We start from the raw sequence: 13406 nt of genomic DNA on the forward strand, positions 1-13406 counted from the left end.
GCTTTGCAGGAAACTCACCTCAAATTCTTAAATAGAGCCTACATCTCCCCGAAACAGCATTCCTATTTCACCCTGGCCTCTACGGGTCGATGTTTTAAATGTGGGATGGCTGAGGCCACCTACTATCATAACTTCTGGGACTGCAGGAAAATAAGAACTTTCTGGGACAAGTTGATAAACCATGTTAATGGTATCTTTTCAATTCGAATTAACAAGCTCCCTACCGCATGTCTATTTTACTGCTTTTCAGACTGGGACCTGGGACCACACAAACTGCCCTGACAGTTATCCTTACTATCGCTAAAAAACTAATTCTCACCCATTGGTTACACAGACAATCTCCATCTATTGCAGAAGTGAGAACCTCTCTGCTAAACAACATATTTTACGAGCGACAGGCTCTAGTACCGGATATAGAGTCAGGGGCCCCTAGATTCTATGGGAAATGGGAAACTGTTATACAAAGCTTTGATAACGCCACTCAGCTCAGAATCCAGAAAATCTTCGAACCCACTACTTGGTATTTGTATAGACAGATTGATTAATGTTATTAACTTTGCTAAGTTTGAAATGTGTTGAGCTGGTAAATACTATCTACTTATCGCAGTCGACAGGACATATATCCAACCTGACAACCTTATGGTATAATCTTTCCTTTAGAGAATGATGCTGTATGTTGTCCTGTTTTCATGTCTAGTACACCCCCCCCCCCTTCCCTTCCATCTCCCCCCCCTCTTTTTTCTTTCTTTCTCCTCTCATTTCTCTTCCCTCTACAATCTATACGAATTCAAATTTCTACCTAACCAATCTTCTTTACAAAATAGAAAATTATTTGAAGAAGGGTTATCATCTCTTCATTTTCTGTTTTCTTTCTCCTTGTCTGTAGTGGTCTCTCAGCTGCTAAGGGGCTATATGGTCAGATACTGAGGTTTATTACAAGTCTTTACTTCCACTAGATACCTTCGTGTTTCTTTAATACCAGATCTCACATTTCACTAAGCGAAATGGTAACCCTAGACAATAGGAGTGGAATATATCCTATGGATATAATTTATTACCAAATTCTTACATGTACTATATGTAATTATGCATGTATTTTCCACATACCAAGACATTATTGTATGACCCTGACCTACCTCGTATTTCTATTATTTGTACCTCTCCACTATGAATCCAGACATGGAATTTTGTACATCTATCTTTGCCTTTCTTCAATAAACATTGTTTTGAAAAAAAAAAAAAAAACGGGGACGCTGTCTGCTGTAATGTGTAAAAAGGGGACGCTGTCTGCTGTAATGTTATAAAAGGGGACGCTGTCTGCCGTAATGTGTAAAAAGGGGACGCTGTCTGCCGTAATGTGTAAAAAAGGGGACGCTGTCTGTCGTAATGTGTAAAAATGGGACGCTGTCTGCTGTAATGTGTAAAGGGGGACTGTCTGCTGTAATGTGTAAAAAGGGGGACGCTGTCTGCTGTAATGTATAAAAGGGGCTCTACCTGGTGTAGTGGCGCTACTGTGCAGCGTAATTTGAATAATGGAGACTACTGTGCACCGTAGTATCAATTGCTATTATTTTGTGGCCACGCCCTTTCCCCATGAAGCCACGCCCCCATATATTTTTTGCGCGTCTACGGCGCGTACTGCCCCTATCTTACATGGGGGGGCGCCAATGTAATTTCTTGCACACAGCGCTAAAATGCCTAGTTACGGCACTATATATATATATATATATACACACACACACACAACTGGGATGAACTTACGCCCCTGCAATGGGGAACGTAAGAGGAGGGCACCATATAGTAATGTTACCCGCATAACCATGTCATTGAGGTTTGTATTCCCCTACATTGCAGAAAATATGTTTTGGAATACAGTGGAAATTTACATCATTTGAAAAAAACATTTTTATGACAGGCCTTCCTTTGGTATTTAATATTTATACGAGAATTATCAAAATTAAAATACTTAATCTTTCTCTGTTAAGAGCGTGAATAAAACATTTACTTTATAACATGAATGTAACACCCCTTTCAGACTGGCAGCAATAACCTACCTCCCTGCACTCTCCTCTACTGATTGCAGTGCTGCCGATCATTGATGATCGGTCAACGCGGCAGAACCCCCCCTCCAGCGGCTACAGACAATAACAGCTGCTGGGGAGTGTAAATTAACCCCCCCAAACCACCACCAATCCCCTCTGTATACCTGGAGGCTGTCCCGGCTTTCAAAATGAAAGTTGCGATGTTCCCGATCTATGTTTTGATGTTTGGGGGGGAATTTAAAAAAAAAAAAAAAAAAAATTATTTTTTTTCTAACTAAAATTATTATGGATAGGGTTAAATTAATGCTCTTCACCTAATTCACCCATTAAGAAAAAAATGACAAAATCAGAGCTGTTTTTGAGGAGAAAAATCATCAGTTAAGTGGTTAAAGGGATCTCAGCCATGTCGCACCTGGGAAGGACCCGTGAACAAAAATCTGGGTGCAACCCAGCAATGCGGTCTGAAAGGCGTATTAAATTAATTTAATGGCAGCAACCAACTATATTATTACAGATAATGTGACTATAATATACAAATGATACAGATATATATTTTTAAACTCCTCTAAATAATTTCTGTATAACTAGTGAGTACGCATCACTTCAGATTTAACCAGAAATACTTGTATATTTTAAGGAATAATGCAGCCCTTACCATCGATTATGAATATTAGATGTCCCTATGGAGTTCTGTGACTTGTATCCCAGTGAAGCTCTGGGTCATTTCTAATGGCTAGTCCAAGACTGATAATTACAGTTAGTACATTATATTGCAAAAGGCAGCTATCTTGGCAATGTCAGAAACTTACCAGTAATGGAAGCCAGCATAGACTAGCAATAATCATGATCCCAACGAGCTGCACCATCATTTCCACTTCACTGTCCCTGCGCCTTTGGACAGACTCTCGGTCATGATAAACTCTGCACAAGGTCACCACGCTGATAGTGTTTAGGATAAATGAGAAGCAGACACAGAAGATGCCGGTCAGAGAAAAGATTAAACCAAAAGCTTTATTCTTCGAGTCTTGTAGCAATGTCAGGAAGCACCATGACTTTGGGTACTGTAAGGTATACTGTCCAAGGCCCATTATAGGAAGCAAAGCTAAAACAAAAGCAAAGCACCACACCATGACCACGATGCCACAAGCTCTCCTTTTTGACAGATTTGCAGAACGTGAAAATGGTCTGTTTATACCAAAGAACCGTTCAGCAGCCATTGCTGCACCAAGTAAAAGAGGGCATTGTCCATAAAAGACCATAGATAGTCCCAAAAAATTGCAAAGATGGCAATCTTCATCAAGAACCTGCCAGTCAAATTGTGTAATGTGATAAGACACCACAATAATGCCAGTTACTAACAGTCCCATGAAGTCTGTGACCACCAAACCACATAGAAAAATTAAAAAAGAGGAACGTGAGCGGCTTCGGGTCTTCTTTGATGCATTGACCAAGACACAAAGAGCAAACAAGTTAGAAGAAAGGCCAATGATTGCAAAAATAGTTGAGAACCAAAAAGAGGTAATAGGCTTTTGGCCACTCATGGAAATGGTCATATTAATGTATCGGAAACAGAAGCCTACAGGTGTAGCTGAACTGCTTTTTCCTATTTCCATCGTGGGGCATAGATTTGTTCCAACTCCATTTACAAGACACATACTAGGCTCCTTTGACTCTATTGTATTTCAAAAATGAGCAGATATGTAACAAAGATTAGGATGCTATCATCTTCTCCTGGATTATTACATTTGAGTCGATTGCCATCTTTGTCCTTTGATGACTTCATATAGTCTCTATAACCTGTAAAAAAAATACATAATTAACATATACACAATAAACAAATCTGAGTTTTGAAGAACTCTCTTTAATTAATTAAATCAGAATATTAAGTATTGTTTAACCATTGACTAAAAGTTAAAAGGTTAAAGTCCATTATAAAATGTGTACATTGATTTTTTTCAAACGTATAAGAGAAAAAGTAGAGGAAAATGAATGGTAACATTTTGTTTCTATGGTTTCTGTCCAGAAAAATGCTGTTTGGCCTGCACTTCACATATATTTGTAACATTTTAGCTCAAGAGTGTTGAATTATTTTGGTTTTACACTTTTTTTATGTAAAATATACTGTGTAATTTAAATTTACAATCCCACAACAACATTAAGTAAGCTCAGGTTATTGCATAGATCTCTAAGGTTTAGGGGGTTGCCGTAAAACTCTAAGGTTTAGTTGTGTGCCTTAAATACTGATGAGTGGTATCATGTCACTTATTTAATGATTTTATTTTCCGACACGACCTTGCACTGAGCATGACTGTATTTAGAATTAAGCCCCATCCCCTTTGTCACTGACTGACAATCGGAAGAGAGAGTATGCCTAATAAATGACAATAAATTAGTGCGACTAGCATGCTTATTAACTATGAAGCTCCCTTGTTTCATCTCTAAGCTTGGAGACTGGTGCTGTGCTCTGTGAAGCCACATTGCGGTGCCACTCTCCTTCCTGAGACAGAGAATCAGAAAACGGTGACTTCACAACACTGGTACTGTACATCAACCTTGATTTATTTTCTCTATAGCAGGAAGTGTATTTATGTGGGTCACTGAAGACGCACAGCTCCTGAAGGAGAGTTTCTGGGTGTAGTACCAATAAAAACAAAGGCTTAGGCACCAGCTGATGTGAGTACAAGAATGTATATAGTATTAGGTCAATAATTAAAATGCTTTCATTTCTCTTCCATAGACCTCAATTGTCTTATACTTCGCCAAAGCACAGCAAGTACATGTTTTAATATGACTGGTATAAGACATGTTCTATTATAGATAACCAGTCATGGGCATAGCTATAGTGGGTACAGTGGGTGCCATTGCTATGAGTACCAGAGACTTAGGGGGCCCTCCTCTTGGGTCTGACTCAACTGCACCTAGGTCATAAACTTGTCTTCCAGGTTACCAAAATTTGTCCCACTAAGCACTGTGTGGCAGTATAATGTGGTATATTGTTAACTTGGGCACTAAAATGTAACAATATGAACTGGAGGCACTGTGTGGTATAATGTGAACTAGGGCAATACTATACGTCATAACCTTTACTAGGACAACACTATAGTTTATAAAATGAACTAGGACACTACTATGGGGATTTAGTTCTGGTTGCACCCCTGGATAAATTATGGAGGTCTATAGAATAGTGAGCAAAATATTTATATTATTATTCTTTTTAAGTGTATAACAACTAATCAACCTTTCCTATAAAAAATACAGACATAAAAATAAAAAATAATTAATAATATCCATAGAACCAGGTATAAATATATTTTTCATAAATGTACACCTAAATTGGGCTCATGATGTACCAGTTTGTGTTTTATTTACCAGTCACCAGAGCATTCTGGACTTTATATACTAGTCACCGAATATGTTTCATCTTTGTATATTAGTCATCAATATGACTCAGCATTACATATTGGTCACTAATATCACTCTATGTTCAGATTTTCTTAGTATACATAGATCAACACTGTACTATTATGCATACTCACATCATATAGTTTTGTATACTAGTTGTTCAATAAGGCTCAGCATTTAATTTATGTCACCTACTTTGCATTTTAGAGATGAATCATATTTTACAAATGAGTAACCAGCTTTGTATACTAACAACTAGATTGGGTTCAACTTTGTGTAAAGGGGGGTACTCACGGGAGAGATGTGTGCTGAGCGATCTTAACACAGACCGCTCAGCACACATCTCTCACCCTGCTCAGCACAGCGCGATGTGCTGAGCGAGGGGGAAAGCCGACGGGGGGCCGCTTACTTCACACAACGGTGAAGTGAGCGACCCGCTAGATTGAGCCTGCATGCAGGCTCAATCTAGCACCGGCGATAGCGATGCGCGGGACCGCGCATCGCTATCGCTGGAGGGCATACACACGGCAGATCCGTGCTTAAATTCTAAGCAATCTAGCAAGATTGCTTAGATTTTAAGCACGGATCTCTCCGTGTGTACCCCCCTTTAGGTATACAGATAGAACCCATTCTTCTGTTCTAGCAACTAGATAGGGATTATCATTCATAGTATCATGCACAGTATAATACACATAAAGTGGTTGGTTTTTGTTTTGAAGTGTGATTCTAAAGTGGTATTGTTGTTTAGGACATATTTAGGTAATGGACACAAATTTAATAAATTCTAAAGTACATACAGGTACTTGTGTCTACAAAGTGGCTTTATACAGTATGAGGTGTCAGTAAAGTGTGTGGCCACTTTGTCTGCGGTGCCAGCAAGTCTGCGAGAACCATATTCCAATAGGAAGACTCATTTGTGTGAGTTCTTAGCGGCTGACACCTCAGACAAAGCTGCTGATTGCCATTATGTGCGTTGCCGGTGGGTCTGCCCTGCTGTTGTTGGCCTGCTATTGGTCGACCATGATGCAAATGCACCTACTGTATCAGAATTTGGGAGAGAAGGTCTTCCTTTGTCCTTTGTCATATTTGATAGCAAGGAAACCTGGAATGCTTTCTGAGATAATATAGCTGTTTATGCTAATAAAATCCAGAATTTAGTACACTATGTAATGACAAAATGAATGCAGCCAAATCTGACAGTTTTTAGCCCCGTTTTCAACATTGTCAATCTGACTTTAAAAAAAGTCGGGTTGAATTAGACAAGCATGGCGGCACAGCAATGGAGACCATCTGGAAGTCATATTAATGAGATAGGAACCTGGTGGTACAGTGGATCACGTTTCTGTTAATTTGATAGCAAGAAAACCTGGAATGCTTTCTGAGATAATAAAGCTGTTTATGCTAATAAAATCCAGAACTTAGTACACAATGTAATGACAAAATTAATCGTGTGAACAGGGTGGCAGCACGGCATTGTATTTTGTACAAGGGGAATTTTTTTTATAAAGGGAAGAAGCAACACGCCAAATAACTTTATTGAATAAAAAAAATAATAAATAAATATATTAAACATTTTTTTATAATTGCACGCCCCACTGGGGATCGAACCTGAGGGTGCACGCATTGGAGCCGGTGACCGTATTCACTAGGCCACAGCCATAAGTGGTAAGAGTAAGCACCCCTGGTGTATATGTGATGTGACCTGTGTGTGGAGTGCGGTTTCTTCCAGGGCCTTTGCACTACAGTACACAGCATAATGTGAATGGCTGCACAACAATGGAGACCATCTGGAAGTCATATTAATGAGATAGGAACCGAGTGGTACAGTGGATCACGTTTCTATCAATTTGATAGCAAGTAAACCTGGAATGCTTTCTGAGACAATAAAGCTGTTTATGCTAATAAAATCCAGAACTTAGTACACAATGTAACGACAAAATGAATAGTGTGAATAGGGCGGCAGCATGGCATTGTATTTTGTAGAAGGGGATTTTTTATATAAAGGGAAGAAGCAACACACTAAATAACTTTAATGAATAAAAAGAAATAAATAAATACATTAAAAAAAAAATAATTGCGCACCCCGATCGAACCCAAGGGTGCACACATTGCAGCCGAAGACTGTATTTGCTAGGCCACAGTCATCTGTGGTAAGAGCAAGCACCCCTGGTGTATATGTGATGTGTTTTGTCAGATTTGCGGCCCTGTTTTAAAAAAGTTGGATTTAATCTGACAAGCATGGAGGCACAGCAATGGAGACCATCTGGAAGTCATATTAATGAGATACAGTACTGTAGGAACTGAGTGGTACAGTGGATTACATGTTTCTATCAATTTGATAGGAAGGAAACCTGGAATGCTTTCTGAGATAATAAAGCTGTTTATGCTAATAAAATCCAGAACTTAGGGGGTCATTCCGAGTTGATCGCACGTAGCAACTTTTTGGTGCTCGTGCGATTAACTTGACGCCACCTATGGGGTAGTGTATTTTAGCATAGCAGGGCTGTGACCACTTGTTCAGCCCTGCTATGCTAAAAAAGTTTCCTGCAAAACAAGACCTACTTACCCAGTGCGACGGATCCAGCGATGAAGGTGTTGGCTGTGACATCAGACATCCACCCTCCAAACACCTGGACATGCCTGCGTTGGCTTTACCATGCCCGGGAAACGGTGAGTAGATGCCCCAATCCTCCTTCCCGCTGTCAATCTTCTTGCGATCGGGCCTGCGAACACTTCCTTCGGTCCTGGCATTGTTGCCCGGCGACTGCCGTCGCTGGGCAATGATGCGTGTGCGCAATGCGGGCGCTGCACAGCCGCAGTTCCGACCCGTTCGCACCACAGCAAAGAACCGCTGCGTGCGAATGGGTCGGAATGACCCCCTTAGTACACAATGTAACGACAAAATGAATAGTGTGAACAGGGCGGCAGCGTGACATTGTATTTTGTAGAATGGGATTTTTTTTCTTTATAAAGAGAAGAACGTGATTGGCCAGTCTCTCACAGATCACGGTCTACTGCCACAGCATTGTATTCAGCACTGTAGTCTTAACATGGAGCATTCACCACCCAGCGGTTAAACTGTGAATTACATGGCTTGGGACATAACCAATGCCATAGAGTTATTTACAACTCGTGACTCAGGAGCCTAAATCATACGCTATGAGCAACAATGTTTGAGGACACATCTGTGTGTGTGTGTATATATATATATATATATATATATATATACATACTGAAAAAAATTATATTTATATATATTTTACATTTCATTGTCATCTATTTTAAATAACACACTTCTTTACAGTCAAACACATGATTAGAACCCATGACCTGTTACACAGAAGGCATATACCTTACTGATCGAGCTATTAGCTCCTGTGTAGCAAGGCTGCAGATACTAAGTATGTGAAGCTACTTAGAAGTGTCAATTTAAAACCAATGTTTTTGAATTGCAACTAGGCAGATCTATGTAGTGTAACTGCTCAATCACTCACAATGCTGATAACTTCTCTGACAATTATTTTACAAGTGTCATGCCCAGGATTAGAACCTATGATCTATTACACTGGAAGCAGGCACCTTAGTGATGGAGCTATTTGCTCCTGTATCGGATGCTTGAGAATTGTAACTATATGAAGTTATGTGTAATTGTCAGAGAAGAAACTTCATATAGTTAGAATTCTCATGTTTCCTATACAGGACAAATAGCTCCATCAGTAAGGTTCCTGCTCCCAGTGTAAAACATACTTGCCTACCTGACCCTCTCCATGAGGGAGAAAATGCTCTGTTCCTGGACTTTCCTGGTAATGTATGATTGCCATCACCTGTGGTGAGCTAGTTAATTGACAAGAAAGGCGTTTCACCACAGGTGATGGCAATCATACATTACCAGGAAAGTCCAGGAACAGAGCATTTTCTCCCTCATGGAGAGGGTCAGGTAGGCAAGTATGGTGTAAAAGGTTGTGGGTTCTAATTACACTTTTAAAATGTGCATCTATAATAAAGAAGAATGTGACACATTAGTACCATGCTCATTCCCCACAGTCTTTATTTATCCCGGGCCTAGTACTATCCTAATGCACAGGTTCTCAAACTCGGTCCTCAGGACCCCACACAGTGCATGTTTTCCAGGTCTCCTCACAGAATCACAAGTGAAATAATTAGCTCCACCTGTGGAACTTTAAAAATGTGTCAGTGTGTAATTAATACAGCTGTGCACCTACTGGGTTACCTGCAAAACATGTACTGTGTGGGGTCCTGAGGACCGAGTTTGAGAACCTGTGTCCTAATGCATACCTCCCAACATGTCCCTCTCGAGGAGGGACAGAATGCTCTGCTTCTGGACTTCCCTATTAATGTATGATTGCCATCACCTGTGGTGAAACACCTTTCTTATCCACTAGCCTGTTCAATACAGGTGCCAGCAATCAAACATTAAGAGAAAAGTCCAGAAGCAGAGCATTGTGTACCTCCTGGTCAGAGTCATGTTGCGAGGTATTCCCTAATGGGAAATAAAAATGATTAGGTTAAAACAGGGCCGTCTTTTCGTATGGACTCAGTGGGTAGTTCCCCAAGGGCCCCAGGAGTATATGAGCTCTAGGCTGATACTGAAGGACCCATTTTTTCAGGGGTACCAGATTTTAGAAAATCGTTGCTGGAGAACCGGAGATATCTGACTTCAAAGCAGTGGTCCCCATCTGAGCCTGTTAATTGCTTTTCCCAGCCAGATATCTCTGGTTCTTTTTGACTTTTTGTCTCAGTTTTTCTGAGGGGATACTCAAAGAGCTGGGACTCTCCCCTTTCAGTGGACAGTGACAGCGTGTCTCTGCTATGGCCAGAACTAGAGATATCAGTCTTCCAGCAGCTGGTCCCTGCTCCAGGCCCAGGTCGAAAAAGCACAGCAGCGATCAGGTCTGAATCGGCCCCAATGTTGCTAATGTCCAAAACCGCCTGTTTTTTTTATTTTCTTTATCCTTCATTGTCCACAGATTGCCTACCTCTAAGTGATTGGTATATTCACTTCATTTTTTTTTTTTTTCCGACAACTGTATTATTTTCCATTGCACTTTGGGTCTGATTCAGATTTGGAAGCAAGGCAGAAAAAAAAAACAGGTAACTTTGGAACAAACCATTCTGCAATGCAAAGAGAGAAAAGACATTTACAGTATATTTTTTCTGGGCAGGGTAAATAGTACTGTCTGCTTTTGCATGTAGCCGTCAAATGTCAAGCAGCTTTATTTTTACACTGAAATTCAGATTTCATTTTGGACACTCCTCACCCAAATCTAGCTCTCTCTGCACATGTTACATCTGCTCCACCTGCAGTGCAACATGTTTTTGCCCTGTTGCTAGCTTTTTTGCTTTGCAACCCCCAGAGGTTAAAGTGAGCCGGAACGGGGCGGAACTGCGTTCCGTCAGTTCCATTTGGAGACGGAACCAGTTCCACCTCCTCCAGCTCACCTGAGCCACGCTGTCAGCCGGCGGTGCAGGGAGATGCTGGGCACCCGCTGAGACTTTATTTCCAGCGGGCGCCCGGCTTCTTCTTCACAGCGGCAGCCGGAGCTCACTCCTGAGCTCCGGCTTCCGCAGTGTGCGGTGTGCGCTATGGGAGAGATGTCATGGCGTCTCTCCCATAGTTCCGAGGAGGAGCGGGTGGCAAGGAGAAAGAACGTCAGCGGTCGGATGGAGGAGCGGGGCTTAGGGTGAGTATATTGTGGGGTTTTTTTTTTTGTGTAAGCAACACTACTAAAGGGGGCATAGCTACAAGGGGCATAACTAAAGGGGGCCTACCTACAAGGGCACTACTACAGGGGGCATACCTACAAGGGGCACTACTAAAGGGGGCATAGCTACAAGGGGCATAACTAAAGGGGGCATACCTACAAGGGGCATACCTACAAGGGTCTATAACTACTGTGGGCATATCTACAGGGGGGCAAAACTAAAGGGGGCATATCTACAGGGCGCAAAACTAAAGGGACCATAACTACTGGGGGCATATCTACAGGGGGAAAAACAAAAGGGGGCATATCTACAAGGGGTAAAACTAAAGGGGCATACTGTACAGTGGCCATATCTGCAGGGGGCAAAACCAAAGGTGGCATATCTGCTGGGGGCAACCTAAGGGGTGCATATCTACAAGGGGCATATCTACTAGGGACATAACTAAAGGGGGCATATCTACGGGGGGCATATCTACAAGGGGCATAACTAAGGGGGCATATCTAAAAGGGGCATATCTACAGGGGCAAAACTTAAGGGGGCATATCTACAGGGGGCAAAACTAAAGGGTGCATATCTGCCTGGGGGCAAATTAAAGGGGGCATATCTACAAGGGGCATAACTAAAGGGGGCATATCTACTGGGGGCATATCTACAAGGGGCATAACTAAGGGGGCATATCTAGAAGGGGCAAAACTAAAGGGGGCATATCTACTGGGAGCATAACTAAATGGGGCATATCTACTTGGGGCAATACTACATGGGGTATTACTACATGGGGGCACTACTAATGAGGGCATTGCATAAGGTCCACTTCATAAGGGCATCACTTCTGGGCACATAAGGGGCACTACTACTGTGTGTCACTGGCCTAGACTGAGGGTGTTGTGAACTCGGGGATTCTTCCGATGGTTGGGAAGAGGAACCACAACTGAGCCGGAGAAGGGGAGGCCTAATATAGGATTTCCTCATACAGGACGCTGACAGTGGAGTTTGATGAAATATTGAAGAGTTTTATTGCAGGGAAAACAACTTAAAGTCAAATGATAAAAGGGATAAATGAGGGAAATGTCCAGACCCACTGAAGGTGTTTATGAGCAGGATTAGAGATGCTGGTAACTGAGGAAACTGTTGATGAAGTCTAAAAGTCACTGATAACTTATAAATAATGATAAAGGCACAGATGGATAAAGAACTAGTGAGCGGTGACAGAGACGCTGATGATGTGAAGAACTAAAGTGCAGGGGTTTTAGACGCTGTTAATTTGTAGAACTTGAGAACGGTGACTGAGATGCTGATGATGTGAGGAACTGAAGTGCAGGGGTTTTAGACGCTGTTATTTGTAGAACTTGAGAACGGTGATTTAGGCCCGCAGCCACGCTGATTCCTAGGAGCACTGGTGACTGGACCGCAGAGAGATATACCGGCCGCTGAGTTCACTGGAACCGGTGCAGCGAACTGGCAGACTGGAAATGCTGGAGACACTGGAGTACAACTGCAGAGATCCTTGCCGGGAACAAGAGCGCTGGCATCTACGTCAGGGAAAGACGATACTCAGGCACTGAGGCTCCGTCTGGGGTCTGACTTTGAATTCCCCGCCACCGCTGGATTGGCGGAGCAGTCTGATGACGTCACCCGCCCGTCCACGTGAAGCCGGGTGTCATGGCGGCGCCCATGCCCCGGAGAACCACCGGGAGCCTCGCCAGCCAGACGCCGGAACCCGTGGCCCACCGAAGGCAGAGGCCGCAACACCGACCAGCAGACACGCAGGGGTAAGCGCGGCGAACACCGCCTCTGGTGTGTGACAGTACCCCCTCCTCCAGGAATGGCCCCTGGACACTTTCCAGGTTTTGTTGGATGTCTGGAATGGAACATCCACACCAGTCGGGGAGCCGTAACCTCAGTAGCTTTGACCCAGCTCTTTTCCTCGGGGCCAAAACCTTTTCATTCCACCAAATACTGTAGATTCTTGTGAAGATAGCGAGAATCAAGAATAGCTTTGATCTCAAAGTCCGTACCCTCTTCAGCCTCTGCAGAGGTTGGCCTTGGGGACTTGGAATGAAACCGGTTCAAAACAAGAGGGCGAAGAAGAGAGACATGGAAGGAATTTGGTATCCGGAGATGGGAAGGCAATCCCAATTTGCAGGCAACCGGATTCAAAACTTGTAACACGGGATAAGGACCAATGAACCTTGGAGCGAACTTCATAGTGGGCACATTTAAACGAAGATTGCGGGTAGA

The 13406-nt window shown here is 42.5% G+C and overlaps 1 protein-coding gene across 1 annotated transcript in view; it reads right to left on the reverse strand.

Moving 5' to 3' along the window:
• Nucleotides 1-13406, reverse strand: part of TBXA2R (thromboxane A2 receptor) — a 252123-nt gene that overhangs the window by 73932 nt on the left and 164785 nt on the right. The window contains exon 2 of the mRNA XM_063914831.1: nucleotides 2852-3839. Coding sequence (XP_063770901.1) covers nucleotides 2852-3697 — 846 coding nt within the window. The 5' untranslated portion in view covers nucleotides 3698-3839. The remainder of the gene's footprint in view (nucleotides 1-2851; nucleotides 3840-13406) is intronic.

This window comes from Pseudophryne corroboree, chromosome 1 (genome assembly GCF_028390025.1).
Source record: "Pseudophryne corroboree isolate aPseCor3 chromosome 1, aPseCor3.hap2, whole genome shotgun sequence".
NCBI classification, from domain to species: Eukaryota; Metazoa; Chordata; class Amphibia; order Anura; family Myobatrachidae; genus Pseudophryne; species Pseudophryne corroboree.